The sequence below is a fragment of the Arachis hypogaea genome, chromosome 20 (genome assembly GCF_003086295.3).
Source record: "Arachis hypogaea cultivar Tifrunner chromosome 20, arahy.Tifrunner.gnm2.J5K5, whole genome shotgun sequence".
NCBI classification, from domain to species: domain Eukaryota; kingdom Viridiplantae; phylum Streptophyta; class Magnoliopsida; order Fabales; family Fabaceae; genus Arachis; species Arachis hypogaea.
Genome location: NC_092055.1, coordinates 139,507,135 through 139,526,732, shown reverse-complemented (window position 1 = coordinate 139,526,732; position 19,598 = coordinate 139,507,135). Strand labels below are relative to the sequence as shown.

The 19,598-nt window shown below is 30.6% G+C and overlaps 3 protein-coding genes across 6 annotated transcripts; 2 read left to right on the top strand and 1 right to left on the bottom strand.

Annotated features, from left to right (window-relative positions):
• The first annotated feature begins 2,268 nt into the window (after positions 1-2,268).
• LOC112783744 (uncharacterized) lies at positions 2,269-7,871 on the top strand. 2 transcript variants are annotated; one of them, XM_025826794.3, is made up of 13 exons: positions 2,269-2,803; positions 3,177-3,274; positions 3,367-3,453; positions 3,536-3,698; positions 3,800-3,868; positions 4,108-4,839; positions 5,234-5,376; positions 5,492-5,689; positions 5,832-5,922; positions 6,016-6,181; positions 6,753-6,860; positions 6,968-7,067; positions 7,599-7,871. In XM_025826794.3, the coding sequence occupies exons 1-13, from the start codon at positions 2,648-2,650 to the stop codon at positions 7,612-7,614; spliced, it is 2,127 nt and encodes a 708-aa protein (XP_025682579.1). In that variant the 5' UTR covers positions 2,269-2,647; the 3' UTR covers positions 7,615-7,871. The 2 variants fall into 2 exon arrangements, with proteins under 2 accessions (XP_025682579.1, XP_025682578.1); XM_025826793.3 differs by having other exon boundaries at positions 2,312-2,803; positions 7,596-7,871.
• A 1,461-nt stretch (positions 7,872-9,332) lies between these two features.
• Positions 9,333-13,836, top strand: LOC112784841 (uncharacterized). Of its 3 annotated transcripts, XM_025828172.2 has the most exons (9): positions 9,333-9,751; positions 10,202-10,248; positions 10,353-10,455; positions 10,616-10,702; positions 11,614-11,697; positions 11,907-11,960; positions 13,240-13,320; positions 13,460-13,505; positions 13,608-13,836. In XM_025828172.2, exons 1-9 carry the CDS (start codon positions 9,449-9,451, stop codon positions 13,676-13,678), a joined length of 876 nt encoding a protein of 291 aa, XP_025683957.1. In that variant the 5' UTR covers positions 9,333-9,448; the 3' UTR covers positions 13,679-13,836. The 3 variants fall into 3 exon arrangements, with proteins under 3 accessions (XP_025683957.1, XP_072086273.1, XP_072086272.1); XM_072230172.1 differs by lacking the exon at positions 13,460-13,505 and having other exon boundaries at positions 13,240-13,352; positions 13,580-13,836; XM_072230171.1 differs by lacking the exon at positions 10,202-10,248 and having other exon boundaries at positions 9,361-9,781; positions 10,330-10,455.
• A 434-nt stretch (positions 13,837-14,270) lies between these two features.
• LOC112782282 (uncharacterized) lies at positions 14,271-18,574 on the bottom strand. Its single transcript, XM_025824629.3, has 5 exons — positions 18,266-18,574; positions 18,117-18,161; positions 17,486-17,803; positions 16,597-16,769; positions 14,271-14,652 (listed from the first exon to the last, which is right to left on the bottom strand). The coding sequence occupies exons 1-5, from the start codon at positions 18,453-18,455 to the stop codon at positions 14,452-14,454; spliced, it is 927 nt and encodes a 308-aa protein (XP_025680414.1). The 5' UTR covers positions 18,456-18,574; the 3' UTR covers positions 14,271-14,451.
• Between the last annotated feature and the right edge of the window lie 1,024 nt (positions 18,575-19,598).

The window sequence follows — 19,598 nt, the reverse complement described above, 5'->3', positions numbered from 1 at the left end:
TTTTATTACTTAGTTTGGTTGTTACTTATTTTTCACATTTTCTTCCAATTAATTTTAATGCCGTATTCTTTAATATTAATGAGAACATTGTTTATATTTTGTTTATATCAAAGAGCCCTTTATCAAGCCCATTAAGCCTTACCTAATCTTTTGTACAGTTGCAGATCCATCACATTACAAGCTAGCCACCCTTCATTCCTAAAACAGCTTTAGCTCAGTTACTCCCTCACAAGAAAAATAGTGCCATGTGTCACTTATCTATTAAGAAAACGAGAATCTCTTTATCTTTGTACCAAAATAAGTTCTGTACGCTATAATTTCCCTTGTTATAATTGATTCCTTGCAATTGGTTGTTTAGATTTAATATGTCTTATTAATTTTTTATGTTTTTATTGTGTGCCTTCCAAGTATTTGATAAAATATTTGGTTAGATTTTAAATTAGATTTTTTATGTTATTAACTTGGATTGATCAATTAGAGACTCTTGAGTTATCAAAACTCTTTTGTTGAATGGTAATTGAAGATTGTTAGTTGGCTTAGACTTCACTAAATCTAATCTTTGATTAGGACTTGTGAACTTAAGTTGATTTTGCTCATTTGACTTTCCTTCATTGTTAGAGGTTAATTAAGTGAAAATAAAAGGCAATTACCATCACAATTGATAATAATCATTAGGATAGGACTTCTAATTCTCTTTCCTTACTAAGAGCTTACTTAATTATTAGTTTATTTTCTTGTCATTTTACTTTCTTGTTCCTTATTTCAAAAATATATATATATATATATATATATATATATATATATACTTTATCATAACCAATAGTAAACACTTCCCTTCAATTTCTTGAGAAACGACCCGAGGTTTAATATTTCGGTTAATTTTATTGGGTTTGCTTAAGTGACAAACAAATTAAATTTGATTGAGGTTGATTTGTTGATTTAGATCTACACTAGCAACGAAGTTATTTTTGTGAATTTCTTTACCGACGATTTTCCTCACATCAACTTACTCAATGAAGCATCATTCTTTGGACAATATCACCAAACAAAAAGACAATTAGTTTATCAAAGTTCGCGTGGTTCATCTATGGAAATATTAACATCCACAAATAAATAAGAGTCTTTTTGCTTAGAAATGATTATATTAGATGAAAAGGTACAAAACAAACATATTTATTATATTTTTAAATTGAATTTATGAAAAAATACTTTAATTATTTTTGCTTTTTATACTTTTTATATTATTTTATAATACTTTATATATAATTGTATTTTAATATCATCAAAATTATACTTCTTTTAATATGCTATTTATTATTATTTTTTAACTAATTATGAACTATAATTTACTAACACTGCAGGAAAGGAAAAGTCTATACTATAAAAATTTAAAAATAGAAGATAGAAATAGTTTGTATAGGCCAATTAAAGGTATAATGAAAGCAAACTTTTTACTAATAATTGTTGTGAAAGAAATTAAAGATCCAATTTTGAACATTTTCCAATACTATTTTAAATTTGCATCACTTGAGATATTGTCTGACAGAGTGGGTCAAAGAAAAATACAAACAGGTAATTTTATTTTATACTATTTCAATTATACTTATTAAAAATAATTTATTCAAAAAAAAATCTACACATTTTTGTTCTTTTTATTATAGATGTCATTGGAAAACTACATCAAGAGCTTAAGAAAAAACAAAACCATACAAATTTAAGACACATCTTCGAAAGAAAACATACATGCAAAGATGGAACAAACAACATAATAGAAAGTGCATACAACTCAACAATTCATAAAGAACATGTTTTCACAAGAACCTCGACAGAAAGAAAAAAGCTATGATTCTAACAATAATCAATAAAGAAAAAGGAGGACGAGCGCCACATAAGAAAACTAAATCTATCAACTAAAACAAATGTAAAAATCAAACTATCAAATAAAAATACTACTTTGTACAACTCTAACATCCAAATTTTTTATACTATAAATTATTTTAAACAAAACACGCTTTAAATTTAACTTTAATTTACACATATTTAATTTAATTCTATGAAACATAACTATTTTTAATATTTATTATATACTATTATTAATTTATCTTTCGCAGATTGCGCGTGTCTCATTTTAATATTTATGTAACTTAATAAAATAGACCATTAGTGACTCGTATCCCTTCATGGTTTAACCACGTGATATATTGACATTGACAGATATAATATATGTCACAGTACTATTAAACTATGTATTAGTTTATGCTACGTGTCAGCTATCCAATAATAACTTCATGTGAAGTCGATGTGAGTTTCTACCTTTTTCCTTTTATCACTTTACCAATTTCTTCATCCCTGAATAGCGTGATCCATTGAGATGGGACCTTCACGAAAGTTGAAAATTCCACATTCGTCCCTAAAATCTCCGAATTCATTTTCAAAACCTCCCCTCCCGCCACCCCACCATTGAAGGAGGGAAAAGATGGAGTTCCAAACATGCTTCAATTTTCTTTTCATCTTTTAATATTCTCCATTCTCCACTTTCTTCGCATGTTGTAATAACAACACAAACCCCAAGAGCTTCAAACTCTACACACACTCACACACTCCATTTTTCAGAGTGCTAAGTTCAACTTCCAAACACACACCAACCATGGCAATTGAGCTTGATTCTCATCAAGAGCTGAACCACGGTGCCGGTACCAAGGTCAACGCAACTTCACAGAAAGCGAAGCGTACAAAGTCGCCGGGAATTCGTGTTGTTGGGAGCAGAATCTACGACTCTGCAAATGGCATAACTTGCCATCAGGTACATCTTTTCTAGCTATATTTTTTCATCCCTGAACAGCGAAGAAGCTCAAATCTGAAGGTGTATACTGTGTAATGTGTTAGAGAATTTTTGTGTTACTGAAACTTTACGAAGTGGTTTATTTTATTAGCTGGGATTTAATCGTTTAATTTGTAAGATTTAAAATAAATAAATAAAGATAACAGATCTTAGATGCTACTTGCTAGTCTGTTTCAATGTCTTATAATGGAAGTTAGATGTTGGTGGTTCACTCAGAACTCGAAAATAATTACAATAGAAGTAATAAATAAATACATAAGAAGAAGAAGAAGAAGAAATTGGCTGTTGACTTGTTTTTTGGTTATTTAATGGTAATTTTGCAATATGTTGGTAGTGCCGGCAAAAGACAAGGGACTTTGCTGCTGTGTGCAAGAATTTGAAAAACGGAAAGCCTTGTGTCATCAAGTTTTGCCACAAGTGCCTCTTAAACAGGTTAGCTTCAGTGAACCAAATAAACACATATATAAATTATGAGTACAAATAGAGAGGTAGAGTAATGGATATCTTTGGTTGTGTTAAATTAGATATGGAGAGAAGGCAGAAGATGTGATGCAACAAGAAGAATGGATCTGTCCCAAGTGCAAGGGTTCTTGCAACTGCAGTCTCTGCAGGCAAGTAGTTTTTGTCTTCAAGTTTTCCTTCTGTTTTTGGTGTTTTTACTGTTTTACTGATATTGAACGAGTGATCTTGTAGAAAAAAGCGTGGCGAACAACCCACTGGCCAGATGGTGAAGGTGGCCAAGGCATCTGGCTATAATTCTGTATCTGATATGCTTAGAGTGAATACTCCTGAAACTTTGAAAACCCTCAAGCTCAATACTAATGTTTCTCCTAAAAAGAAATCTGCTTTGAAAAAGGTTTGATCATTTTTCTTTCTGCCCTTTTTACCACCTATCATATATTTTGTAAAAAAGAGAGAATTAAAGTCACGTATTTGTGCTGGTTGATGATATGATAGGATGCTGTGATTAATGGGGTGCTTGTAAGCAATGTTGTTACTAATACCAAGGCAATTGCATCAGACAAGGTTAGCAGATGAGTTATGTTATGTGTATCAATTTGACATAAGATAATGTGTCGACTTGCAAGTTATTCACCATTATACAAGATTTTAATGAGCATGCGCTCTATTAAGATCTTGCTTAATGGTGGATGAGTTGTGATTCAGGATGTGTCGTATGACAAATGAGTACAAACGCATATCTCTTGGCAGATAGGTTTTACCTTTTGAATTTGCTTGGTGTTCATGTTTGTTACTTCTTGCAGGAGCTTGTAATTGATATATCAGGTGAACCTGAAAAGGAAAATTCATTGGATGGAAACAAAGCTTCAAAGCTCAACTCTCTGAAAGCTCAGAAGACATCACCTGAGAAGTCTAGGAAGATGAAGCGTGAAGGATTAAAGGAAATATCTAATGGCAAAACCATTGATGATGCTGGCAAAAAAAGGAGCTCAAAAAGGCTTAAAGTCTGTCACGAAGCCAACGGTAGCATCAAGGGTTTCAATGATGTGTCTGCAAAGAAAACCAAAGTAAATGCGAATAAAGGCATCATTCATGACAAAAAAGATGTGAAAGAGAAAAAACATGAATCTGAAAAGGAAATGAAGGTAGATATCAATCACAGCTTAAGTTGTGGAGAGAAGAATTGCCCTGAGGTGAGGGGTGCACATGATTTCTTCCCTCCTAGCACTTTGGCTTCAAATAATGCGTCCTTCAATCGTAATCAACCTAAAGCAAAAGAAGATATGCATGCAAAAGTCTTGAAAGGAGCTGCAGTGACTGCCTATGATCATAATGCTGTCAATTCCCAAGCTGAAGGGATAGCAAAGGCTCCAAAGGATGGAGCATATGCTTTCAACAAGAAGATAGAAAAGATTCAGGTTGAAGTTCTTTTGCCAGCTGGTGACGAGTTAAAGGATATATCAGACGTTGAGTTCCAACCTGAAGATGTTGGCAATGCCTTGCAGTTTTTAGAGTTTTGTCGATCATTTCGAAAGGTATACTATTATATGTCAGTAAAGACTAAAGACAAAGCATGTGGTTTTTATGTTGAGTTTCTCTTAAATCTTTGTTACTGTTGCCTGATGTAGTTGGCTAGCTGAAAATGTATTACTGGTAAATTGTTTTAATGCTTTATATCATAATCCAACTTTGAGAAATATTTTCTGTTAATTAATATCATGCAATTCAAAAATCAAATGTGATATTTACTTTTAAGTTGATCATTTAATTAGTGATCACATTTTCCTTCCTTGTAATACTTTAAATTCTACATACAATGGTGTTACCATTGCAGAAATAACACTTATTTTTACAGTGTAGCTGCACTCATTCAATATTGCTTTTCAAGTTTCAGCTGTTTTTCATATTTCTTCTCTTGTTTATCATCAGGTCCTTGATGTCAAGAAAGGAGAAGCTGAAGCAATATTACGAGAATTAGTGCGAAAGCAAAATCTGCGGCGGACACAGAACACCTTGGTTGTTCAGTTCCATATTAGATTGCTGACTCTGATACTAGTTGATTCAGGGGTCAAGTATGATTCTGTCATTTAGCTTCTTAACCCCCCCCCCCCCCCCCTTTTTTTTTTCCCTCCTTAGGTTTGAAGATCTTTTCATTTGATTTTTCCTTCTGGGATCACTTCTCTGCAGTTCTCCACCCTTAACTACTGGCAGTGGAAATAATTCATGGTTGAAAGCTCTGGAGGATTTAATCTCTGAATCCAAACTTGCACTTGGAGGGTTTCCATTGGATTGCTTCAAGGAAGGAATTGGTGGATATCATGAATTAGATTTATCCAAAAAGCTCAGTTTATTGAATTTTCTGTGTGATGAAGCTTTATGCACAGAGTAAGCAACTCAAAGTTTAATTGGAAATTTTTTCAAAGAGCCTAGTGATCCTTATGGTTCATTCTCTTAATAGTTTTCTACTTTTATTCACTTTGTTTCTAGTCTTCATTTTGCTTAAAGTGGTTTGAAACATAATGTGCAGGAAACTGAGGAGTTATATTGATGAGCAAAATGTAAGATTTGCTGAAGAAAAGAAAGAAGCAAAATCTAAGATTGCTGCAGCTAAGGAAAAGGTAACTACTTGAAACTTGATTGTTATATGTTCTTTGTATCTGGATGAGTGCTTCTGTTACTTTGTGTATACGAATTAATATATGCTTCAACAGGAAAAAGGACTAAAGCAGAAGTTACAAGATAAGCTGGCTAATGCTATTGTGAAAGACGGTGCTCTCCTTTCAATTGCTGAGCATCAAGCTATTATGTCAAAGATAAAAAGTCAAGCAGCTGAAGCTCATGCTGAAGTAATTGAGGCAATGGGCCTAATTCCGAAAGGTTTGTTCTTACATATTAGAGTTCACACTCATCAAACTATATAGCACAAGCTACAATTTTGGCCTCAAAGATTTAGTATTGATGTAATGGCCTATGAAAACAGAAATGAATCTTAGCCCCTTAAATATTATCTGAGTCTACAAAATGCACTTTTTTTAATATAAATGACAAACAACTGATCCATTCAATTCACTTTTTGTGAGAATATTTGGATAATAATTTAATAGATATATAAAAAAAGTGAAATTCAACCTCTATACTCCTTTATCTTTTTTATTTTGAATTTTTGGTCATTGTGTAAAAGTATTGCCAAAAAAAGTGCATGTAGTCATGTAGTGTAAAATCACAATTTAAAAAGTGAAAAAATATCTTATTTTTCTATACAAACTTATAAAATGACTTCCTCAAAATTTGATATCTAAAGTGTTTAGAGTATGTTTCTCTATATTTAGTACATGGGTCAAAATAATAATTTACTCAACTGTGATGACCTTTCTTTTTTTATTTTTTTTGTTAGTTCTTGTTGTAGTGGTTGATTTTTTTCTTTAATAACCTTTTCATTTTTTAACAGGCAAACAACATTCTGATGCAATGAGAATAGAGCCTGTGTTTTCAGATGGTAATCAGACATTTTGGAAACTAGAAAGTTATAATGGTGACTATGCTCTTTTGTTACAAGGTAATGCAATGAATCAGCCCTTTTTTCCCTTCTTTATTGTGGTGAATTCCATTATGAGTTGAGCTCTACTGCTCTAGCAAGTTTTCTAAAAGACAGCAAAAACACAGATATCAAAATGGACAACGAAATTGGTGCGACATCCGATGAAAGATGGTTTGTCTATGGTCCTGAGAAGAAGGATGGGATTGATAAGTACATTACCTCAAGGTGAACACTTTTTATTGATCCAGATAGGTTGTTCTTGTGCTTTTTTTGGTACGTCATATTGAAGAGTTATCTGCACCTTATATTAGTGAACATGTTTATGAATGCAACAAGCTTTTTTTAATAACATTGCAATCTTATCTACCCTGATATTGATGCTCAAATAGTGTAATTATTGGAGTTCCTAATAATAAAATTCATAAGAACAAACATCTCATCTACATGAAGAACTAACTTTCTATTTGCATGAAAAATAAACATTTGCGTGGGTATAAAACTTCCACTTGTATTTTTTCATATTAAAAATGTGTAAAACAACGCAGTATATATATACAAATACATAATAATTAGTTGATAGTTAATTTTTAGTGCGTACATGTTAATACTTAATAGTGTTTAGATACCGATGGTGTCAACCAAAAAGAGAATCCGAAAAGCTCTTAATATGGTCAAGATTACAATTTAAGACTCTTAAAAAGTTGGTGATAATTGATGTTAGAAATTAATACCAATTTCTTCTATTCATTGAAGCAGGAAGCTAAGAGGATAATGAGGGTTTCTTCCGTAGCTGGGTCCGTATTTTTGTAATGAATTGAGCGACTAAAAATGTTTCATTGTAATTACAATTTAATAGATTAATTTTTGAGATAGGGTTAGTGTCTATAGGACCATAACCCTTGTGGCCTTATCTATATATTCTGTAGGGATCACTGGGACACATGCAGATACACTTTATTGGAAAGTGAATTGTCTCCAACAATCAACATTTTAAAATAGTTGAATCTAGTTCGTGGTGTTTTCATAGAATCTCATATCTTAAATGCATGTTTTGAGGATGATATTCAAAAGATGGATGTGGAATCCTTGGTGGGGAAAATTAAACTTGATCCTTAATTCAATATTTAATCTCATAAAACAGAAGATAATTTAGTTTTGGGAAAGTATGAGGAGCCAATGGAATATTTATACATTGTGTACAATGGAGGTTTAGAGAGTATTAGAGATATAATCATTAATATTATCTTTTTCCATCAGTTGAAGTTTTTGGGATGAGTGGTATCATGACATGGTATTAGAACGCTAGATCCGAAAGGTCAAGAGATCGATACACATTTTGGGAATATGTTTATTATCGCTAGTATCCCGATGGTTATTCTAAATAGTATGAAGATGTTCATTTTGTAACTCAATAGCCTATTGTACAAATAATCCATTGTCTCCCTGGCGGGATCCGTTAGTTTTTAATAAGAGCTTTTATGGATTGTATCAGTACTACTTTTTATAAGTTAACCAGTTTTACCTTTATTTTCGGTGACTATGATTTCTACCTGATTTAATCGAAAAAAGAAAGTAATACCCAAAAAACATGAAGTTATTTATTACCCAATTGATGATGATAATAGATAAATTTACAAATGAAATATAGTCATAAAAATCTGTATTCTATTTTTGACCCAAGCCAAACATATTACTCCTAGAAAAGAAAACATTGTTTCTACTGAATACACTCTTTCTTGAGGGTAAGAAATAAAAAAAAAAGATTTTCTATTCACTTGTTTTTATTTATTTGTTTATTGAATAATTGTATAAAGTGATGATTTCCTAAAATTGATTTATATTTTATAATGTCAATTTCATTTATTAAAAGTGTTTTTTTTTTTATCATTTTATACAATTTTTTTATTTAATAAAATTAGGTAAATAAATCTTTTTTGAAATAAATCTCACTTATAATTTTTTTTTTTCATTATCATCCTCTTCTTTTTAAATATATATATATTTTTTATTTCTTGTCTTTCTTCTTTTTGCTCTTCATCTTCTTTTATTATCATCGTCGTTTTCTTATTCTCCTATATATATATATATATATATATATATATATATATATATATATATATATATATATTAAGTAAAATTATTAAACACGGAAATTTTAATGCACAAGCACAACACAAATATTTTGATGCCGAGTACATTAATATTCAGTTAACAAAAAAAACAGCACAGAAAACTTATACTATATCAATAAATTTGTATTAATGTAAAAATTTGTGTACTCTCCAATAAAAATTTCTATACTAAAAAATATAAAAATACTCATATATATAATATCGTCACTCATATTTATTTTTATTCGTACAATAATTATAAAAAATAATTATTTTTATTTATATAATAACTTATAATTAAATATATATATATATAAAATTTTTGAAACGGACAATTTAAAATTAAACTAATATATATCCAAACAAAAAAAAAATATTTATTATTTTCTGAAAGATAACGAGGACACGTGATCCAAATTTTGGCGGTTGAGGAGCAACCACCACTTTTTCTCTAAAATTTCGTAGGGTGCTCAAAATACACAAACAAATCCGAAAATGAGAATAGCAGGTGGAGCCACGGTGTGCTCCGGGCACCGTTCCCTCTCACTTCCGTACTCAACTCGGTCACGACCCACTTCGACTCAATCGCAACTCATATGGCGTAGGAGAAGTAGTAGTCGCACCAATGGAAGTGCTAAGGTTTTCTTGCAAGCCAATAAGAGAAAGTTAGTGTTGCTCAGTCCTCTCAGAGCCGCTGAATCTGATTCGTCGTCCACACAAACCGCTTTGTCGGTTGAAATTCCCAATAACAATTACAATAAAACCCTCATTTCCGATGATGGCTTCTCTCTTTCTAAGGTATCTTTCTATTCGCTATCAGAAGTTTATGTAAATCTAGCACTAATTTGGAATACAAGTCGGTCTGTGCTTTTATTTTCTGTTTTAGTTTCAGGAATTTTTGTTTTTATAATTCTGCTAAGAAAATGGTGTGAAAATAGTGAAAATAATTAATGAGTTTGGTTTATATTTTTATTTTCTATTTTTATTTTAATGTTTTGCTTTTGTGATTTTGTAAAGAAAATAGGATATGAAAACATAAAATACTGCAAATAGAAAAAAAAAAAACCTAAGGTGTTATTTAAGTCTGTTTATTTATTATTTATTATTTCAGTGATTGTTGATGCAATTTGAATCATTACTAGTTCATGGAAATCTAGCACTAATTTGGGAATAGAAATCCTGTAGTACCGGCTAACTAACCAGTATTTTGCAATTACTTGCATTATTTATGTAGTTTAATGGTTGCAGGTTTCATTTGGAGTGGTTGGTCTAGGTGTTGGACTCTCACTCTTGTCGTGAGTTCTATTTTAATTTGACTTTCTCAAATTCTTCGTTGAAATTGCATCATGTATGAAGTGCTTTGATTCTTATATTAGCCTTTTGGTTTTGAATTTTACAGCTATGGTTTTGGGGCATATTTTAATGTTCTACCTGGATCTGAATGGTCTGCTATAATGTTAACGTATGGCTTCCCGCTTGCAATTATTGGCATGGCACTTAAGGTGATAAAAGTCTTATAAATGTGATTAGTGTTGTATGATGGAGATTCATGATAACTAAGCTGTATAAAAGATAATCATGTTGAGAATCCCACGTCCTAATGCTCTTTGAACATTATTTATTTTCTTCTTACTTTCACAATTGGACCTTTTTTTGCTACAGTATGCAGAACTCAAGCCAGTTCCATGCCTCACATATTCTGATGCTCAAAGCTTGAGTGAAAAATGTGCAACTCCAATTCTTAAACAGGTAATCTCATCACATGTATTCTTTATTGCTATGTAATCTTCCTTGTCATATATGTTTCTATTCTTTTCAGGCTGTTGTAATAGGGAAAATATATTCTTTATATTTCTGATTCATGTGATTGTCTGCTGATTCCATTAGAACAACAACAACAATTTGCCATGTCCCACTATAACCGGACGACTAGCTATAGTGTCCTATTGTAAACGATTATAGACTAATTATTACATTGATTCCATTTAATCTTTGTATTCCTAACTCTCCCCTTGCAACTGATTTACCCGAGAGCAATCAAGATTATGTGATTGAAGAAAGCAAATAAATTGATATTTAGGTTTTGGTCATCTATATATCACGGTTTAAATTTTTTATTTGGAATTCTTTTTTCATTAAATTCTGTAATTCCTTAGGTACTTTCATTTCAATTTAAATTGTCAACGGTTATCATCAAGTTAATTAGCTAACATAGGAAACACATTTACATGCATCAGCTAGCAAAATGATCAATTTGAGGATTTATGATTTAACTCAAGTCAACTTGTCTATTAATTGTGCCTGTTAGGTCTCACATTGTTTTTATATTTGACCTGAATTTATATGGGAAACCCAATCTTTGTAATACAAAGTTGATTAATTTACATCCGTGATACATGTCAAAAATTTATAATACCTACACAGATATTGTGCATCTGTTAAGGAAATTCAAGTTATTAAAGAAATCGTAAATTTTAAGAAATCAAGATCAAATCCTACATTGTTTTAAAATTAATATTGTCATTTCATTTTCAACGATTAAGTAATTTACTCTTATACTCAATGTTTCTTTGTCATTCATACGTACTCATTGCAAGTATATCACTAGATGATTTAAAATATTATATTAATGTGCTGCTAACCTTCTTGTGCCGTCTTAGGTAAAGAGCGATGTCACTAGATTTCGTTATGGGGATGAACAACATTTGGACGAGGCATTGAAACGGATATTCCAATATGGTCAAGTATGTTATTTTAATTAGTGTGTTATATTTTTGTATATAATCTTTTCTTCGATTTCATATTTGACAGAATAGAAAGTAGATTTTTATTTTTACTCCATGTATTTGAAATGGACATAAATCAATACTTTTTCACCCATTTCTCTTTCTGTTTGTGCAACCCGAGATATAGTATTCGGTTTTGAGATAATTTTATTTGTTTTATTTATCAGGGAGGCGGAATACCAAGAAGGAGCGCACCCGTTCTACACATGATCCGTGAAGAAGTATGCATTTCAATTTTCGTCAATGCAATATCAGTACTATCATTAAGTTTACTTTTGCATTTTTCTCGTCTCATTGAACTGCTTTAAATATTCTGATTTTTCTGTTATGTTCTCATTCTATTTCTATTTCAGTTGTGCTATCTTCTGGTAGTATGTCAATGTAATGCACTCTGACCACAATTTAAGTTATAACATTAATCGGATGTCAGAGTATTGAAGGAAGCTAGGTAGGAAAGAAAGATAAAAGGAAAAAGAATAAAATAGAGAAAAAAAAAGTATGTGGTTCTTTAATTTGAAGCAAGTGCATTTGTGAATTGTGATTTGATGAACATGCATGCTATGTATTGTTGTCTTTGCAGTTTTTCTGTTGTCCTACAATTGTTCTGCGGTTTTTCTAATGTTCTTATTATTCTGTTGTTTTTCTAATCTTCACACACCTAAGAAGATCAAGGAGAAGTTATTTCCTTTATATATATATATATATGGTGTGAGGCTCAGAGTAAAATACTCTTCCCTCGTCGTATGCGAAATTTCTCACTTCTTACCAAACAGAACCCTAATATCCCCCTCCCTGTTCAAAATTGAAAGGAAATAGTTTATTTTCATTTCTTTGATGCCGATCAAAGATGCCGCTAAGTAGCAATCTAAAGCTGATTTAGCGAAGAAGCAGAAGATCGTAGAGGACAAAGCCTTCGGTCTCAAGAACAAGAACAAAATTAATAATTACATACAAATGAGAAGAACGAAACGTATTGAAAATGTTAAAACGAATGTTTTAAAAGATTCTTTTATATTTTACATCTAGTTGGGTTTATTATTCATCATCATATACTATATTATATTATTTTGTTTCTCATATAAATCCAATATGTATATATTAAGATAAAAATATTTCGTAGACAACTTGTTAATAATTAAAATAATGCTAAATAGTTTAGAATGTTTTATTCGCATGATACAATTTATTCAGTTTTACTAGGAGTTGCAATATCTTGCTTGCAACCATCTGAATACAAATGTGCTCAATACCTGTGTTGTCTTTGAGCACTTTGAGATGCACTTAACACCATTTTTGTTGCCCCAGTCTTTGTAGGCTCTTTGCAATTCATTTCTGAGTTAACTCAAAGTGTATTAAGATTGGCCTATAGAAAAGTCTATTTCACTCCATATCTACATGAGTTGATTGTAACTGCTTGATACAACTTAATTTTGATTTAAAGATTATTGGTATTATGCTATCTTTTCCACGCGTCATTCATTCTTTTTTTATGACTTGTAGGTCACTGATGATGGTAAATACAGTTTGGTGTTGGTTTTTGAGGCCAAGGCTCTACAGTTGTCAGATTTTGAACAGAGACAGGTATAAAAAATTGACTGAATCTCTTTTCAAATGTAATATGCATTTCTTATTGTCTACAGTTCTAAGATATTATGGAATCTGGATTTTTAATACTGAGTACATGTGCTAATTCTTCCTCATTCTTCCAACATTTGTTTAGGCTAAATTTGCATCATTTTTCGGGCCAGGAATTACAGCTGAAGTTGGTGAGTATTATAGTTCAGAAAGCTAAGTTTATTTGCCAATATTTACTAATTAAAAACCACCGAACATGAATGAGTACATTCTGATATAATATCTGGATGCAGGTAAGGGTGAAAAAGATTTATACGAGGTTCGTCTTATCTCCAATACAGACCCCAAATCATCTTCTTCATGAAGTTCTTGATCGTTTTATTCTACTCTTCTATCTTATTTGCTTTAGATAAATCACAAGACTTGGGTCCTTTGAATGATGTAAAAGTATTAGATTTAAATGTATTCAATCATTGTAAATTATTTTAACATATATTCATAAGAAAAGAATTGCAATTCAAAGATGAGCATAGCCCATGCGATAGATTATTAATTTTGAAAATCTTATTAGGCCTACTATTTATAGATAGTTAGTTAGAAGTGGTTAGTTATAATAGTCAGTGACAGCTAGCTCATGTTATAGCTAGTCATGTGATTAGTTAGAATTAGTTACATTTACTCTTATGTGAAACCAAACTATTCCACCAACAACCACAAATTGTTAGGTTCAATTCCTACTAGTTGCACATCAGTTGTACTGTTCTTCAAGCAAGTGGTCTATCTTATTTTTGTTCAAGAATAAAATCTTAGTAATTATCTTAGTTCATCTTCGACATTATATTTAGATTTAATGAAATACGATGAATTTAAAACCTTAGTTCAAAACAAAGTGAAGTCAATCTATATACACTTCTTATTAAGTAGAAGGAGTGGGGTAAAAGAAGATACTAACAGACTTCAAAATATACAAATCATCATTTATTTGCATTCGCACAGAAAATCATGAAAAAAATATACCACCATGGTAATAAGTTGCGAAAATTGCCTAAGAAAGTGAGAGAACAAAGAAATTATTGGCATCTCATCATCCTAATGTAGTTGCTACTTATTCTTTTAAGATATTTTCAAACTCTTTCTTTAGCAACCTTTAAAATGCAAGAAAGATGTAGTATTCTTTCTGTGTCTTTCATTATTTTCTCTATGTCTCTTATTGTGCTTCATCCATGAAAAACACCCACCACTTCGTCTGCAAAGTTGCGCATCTCTCTTCATATACTCATTCTTTCTTCTTTCTGATTCTTTTGTTGTTTCCCATGTTTCTTTACCTTGCATTTCTACCTGCACGTGCAGTTGTATTATACACATTAATTACAGGTTTGGTACCAGGTCTATATATATATATATATATATATATATATATGGTATTCTTTGTCATCATTTAATCAACCTTTTTGAATAAAGTATTATTTTGGCATATAATAAGTTTGATAATTTGATTCAAGTTATTATATGCAATAGTACTTTATAGTTATACTATTTGTAAATTGTAATTAATAAAATGTTTATAAACCTCTAACTCCCAATTAAAATTCAATTGTTAGACGGACCAAACTAAGATCTAATACTAATCAAATAACTGAATGTACTGAACACAAAAGGTTTACATACTCCAAAATCGTTTCTCTGTCTTTATGAGTCACATTTTTAATTTATTTATCATTTTATAATTATATTTTACAAAATAATATATAAGTCATCGATTATTATGTTATGCGACGTATTTTAACTTTATATTATCTTACTTTTTCATATTATGTTAGTTATGTGACACGAATAATTTATATGGATGTTATTAAGTACTTATATCATTATATGGTTTTGTGGGATCCTATAATCTTAGGTACAATCTTGCGTGTTTTATGTTTTAGTATTACCTTTCTGAACCCTGCATGAAATCTCAATTATTTTTGCTACAAAAAGAATGAAGGATGAGTCAACTTATCATTATCAAACTTTTAGTACTACTACTTTTGATGTCAAGAGTGTCTTATTTTAACTATGTACATACATTTTCAAAAAAAAAAAAAAGATTAAATCATTTTATTTTAGGTGAATTAAATTAATTATATATTTCTATTTTTTATTAAATAAATCTTTTTTTAGATGACTTTTTCTTTTTTCATTTAACAAATATATTATATGTATTCAAATCGAATACTATATTTTTGTGTTTAAACTTTAAATACATGTATTATTTTAAATTTTTTTAATATATATTTTATTTGAATGACTAATTTTTTATTAATAGCTTATTATATATATATCATGATTGTTCATTCAATAAGATTACTAATAAAAAAACAATATTACATAACTTTTCAAACAAACACTTATTTAAAATCAAACCTGATTTTTTTTTTTATTAATCTAGAAGCATCAATATTATTTAAGGACAAAAGTAGTGGACATAAGACACCACAATGTTTTGGACCACTTGTCCCTTCACTTGATGGAGTTCATTAACAATGAAAAGAAGAATGAAATCTATGCCTACCACACTAGATTGGTGATCTTAATTGATATATAAAAATAGATTCTGGCTGCACACGGATCGGATTGGATTGGATACAACCTAAAATTCTATCTGATCCGCACTGCACTCATCGGATCGAATCGGATACGATATCCGCGTTTTTTCAGACTGGATCCGATCTGATCCGATTGCGGATCGGATCGGATATCAGGTATATCCGCATAATTCAAAAAAACTACTTTAAGATTTTGTTTAGCTGTTTTAAAAAAAAAAATATCCAGAAAATTTATTTTTCACCTGTTTAAGCCTATCTACTTCTAAAATATTATCAATAAAAGTTCTCTTGAATAACAAAAACAAAATAATAACACAATATTTAAGTTTAATTACTCTAAGTTGAAGTACAACATAAAAAATTAAAAACAAGATATCATAAAATTCATAAAATAACACACTAAAATTCATATCACATTAGAGTTTACTTTCTTAAACTATGCTATTTATATGAGATGTGCAGATATACGGATTTGCGGATCGTATCCGCGGATATCACTGCCAAATCCGCAATCTGATCCTACCATAGTGCGGATCGAATCTGATCCGATCCGATGACTCTGCGGATCGGATAATATCCGCAAAATTCGGATCGGATGCGGATAATTACCGCAGATATGCGGATATTATCCGATCCATATGCAGCCCTAGATTCTGGTGATGATTAACTTATTTGAAACCAAAATAGCACATACCTCTTCTTTAGATTTGGTTATGGCAATTGAATTAGGTGAATCTTCATAGTATGGCTTTATTGATCTCTCTGGAATGCATGATGTTAGAGCACTATTGCCACTGCTTGTACTAAGATAAGGAGGTGTATTTTGAGTACCATCAGCCTCTATTGTCATTTCCTCTCTCTCAATTTCTGTATAAATAATAAATAATCATAATAAAGTAAATTATTCTGCTATTATTGAATTATGATGAATAAATTGATATTTTTTTTTATCGGATTAGTCTTCCAGTATAATTATAATGGATGGATCATGTACTTAAAAATATAGGTCAAATAGAAGAGCCACGTTATGATAATAGAAAAATATTATCACATTCTTAGAAAATTTATATTAAAAACATTTTTTAATAAATTTTTAACATAAAATTACTAAATAATAAAAATAACAACAAAACAACAAACAACAGCGACAAAGTCTTATTTCATTATCTAAGGTTACATAAGTTAAACGATACCATTGATCGAACTTTATCTGTATTGTATGAAATTGTTAAAATGAAGATCTCTTAAAATTACTTCCAGTGTAAAATTAATATACTAAAAAAACTAATTTTCACTTTGTTTACAACTAGTATTTTTTTTAAAAATATTACTAAAATTAACCATATTATATATATACAAAAAATTAGTCACCCATATATAAATAGTTATTTTTGGTGTACACAAAACATTTTTTACTAAAATAATACAATTCTAGAAAAGAATTATAATAAAAGCTGTCAAATGATAAATGATGTTGAATAAAAATTTTAAAGAAATGACTTGTTTTGAACTGTGTCAGTGTCACCAAGTAAAAGTAAAAATACTATAAAGAACTTGTTTCCAATAAATGTATATATGTGAACCTGGATTTGGAAACTGAAGAGCTACATCATCATCTTCTTCTTCTTCTTGTATGTTGCTGTAGATTGAAGGCTTTGTTTGGATATCTCTTGAAGAATAAACTAGAGGATCAGACACTACTCTAATAGTAGTGGTTATTGTTGATGATGGTTTTCTGAATGATCTTCCACTAAGAGATTTTGCTGATAAGCATTCCATTGGTACTTCCCCTGAAATTGGGTTGCATATATATTTCTCTGCTTCACTCCACTTTGAATTCAATGCAAACCCATCTGGGGATAAGCATTCCCAGCTACTTCTATAGTACCTTGTTTGCAATGCTGCAATGGAAGGACCACCATTATGCAATTTATTTTGAGGAATGTTAGGGGCCAGCAACTTTTGTGATTTGTAGCCATCAAATAGCTATCAATAATGGTTTTAATGGTGTGAGATTGGTGTGAGATTTTATCCAATGGCTCACTTTTCTTTGCTGGTTACATACTGGCTAGAATTTAACAAAGTTGCTGGCCCCTAGACTTTTCCATTTAGTTTTTTGGAAGAATTTTCAACAAAATATTGTAAAATACTAAATTACGGTTTAGTTCTCTCTCGTTTTAACCTCAAGGTCACAGGTTCAAGTCGTGGAATCACCTTTAAGAGCGGCATTGAAAGAATAAGTTGAAGGATCTATTTCATCTGAAACAACAATAACATAACATTAGGTATATATATTTGGAAGTAATAAAGATTAGGAACTTGAATTGAATTAAAATAAATCAAAAGATGGTTCTAAATACTACCTCCTTTAATGGAGTATCCAGGTGAGGAAGCAGTGCTAGAAATGGTTGTGTTTGATCTAAAAGACCTTGTTGTTGTTGTTGTTATGTCTTCTCTAATGTTTCTTATATATGATGCTGAGTTCCTTCTAGGCTTGGTGTTATTGAACTCAGAATCATCTTGATTTCTGGAACTGTAGGGTGACCCTTGCATTTCAACTGTGTAGAATTGAATTGAATTTTTGTTCTAAGGTTGTGTGTATGGTTTTATTTGCAGAGGTTTGATACTTTGATGAATAAAGAGGCTATGATCATTTCAGGGGAAGAATAATAAATAGGTGGTATGTGTTAATAAGGCTAAGAGTGCCTAAGTAGATATATTGGTCTTTTTCACCTCAGATATGCCTCTGTCTACAACTATTTTTGTTGTTTACAGTAAAGATCTTATTCTTATACAGGGCCAGCAATTTTTGTGATTTGTAGCCATCAAATAATCATCAATGATGGTTTTAATGGTGTGAGATTGGTGTGAGATTTCATCCAATGTCTCACTTTTCTTTGCTAGTTACATGCTGGCCAGAATTTAACAAAATTATTGGCCCCTAGACTTTTCCAAAAAGAAAATTGTTGAGAGTAGTTGTTAATAAAATTTCATTATCTAATGAAGATTCGGTTGTTGGTTTTATTTAAATTCAGCTTCAGATGTGCTAACACTGGAGTTAGATGTTTTATTTTTAGAGTTGAAAGTTGAAACTGACTCAATTTAAGGTTTTCAAGTTGTCTGTAGTTGTTCTAAGAACTTAGAATGACAAATATAATGGTTAATAAGTTGGCAAAATTATAAAAACAAATGTTTTATTTGGTATATTTTTTCGTTTATCAATAATTCTTTTAATAAAATCTCTTTATTGATCAAATAACAAATAGTGTGCTAATTTATTTTAGTTTGTAAAAATTATATTATATAGGCGTGCGTACATTTATAGACTTATGCTCCAATTGCTTGTATCAAGCAAGGACAGATATTGTCGTTAGAATTTGTGGCAAGATGAAAATGAGAGGCTGACATTTATGTGAATTGTGAACATACCCTCTCTTATCTTTTTTTTTTCCCCCTTAATATAATTCTTTATTTATTTAAACTAAGGGACAAAAGTTGGTAGTGGTCTTACCTTACTATCATATTATGTGAATTGTGAAATTTTAAATTTATTTCACTTGTTCAAACGGAAGTCACACCAGCTCACCAAATCATTGATTTTTTTTGCTGTGAAAGTGAAATACTTACTCTTGGTAACTAATCCAGGAAAGGATTAGTTATTTGGTTCGTGTAGTCTTACAAAATTTATAATTAGGT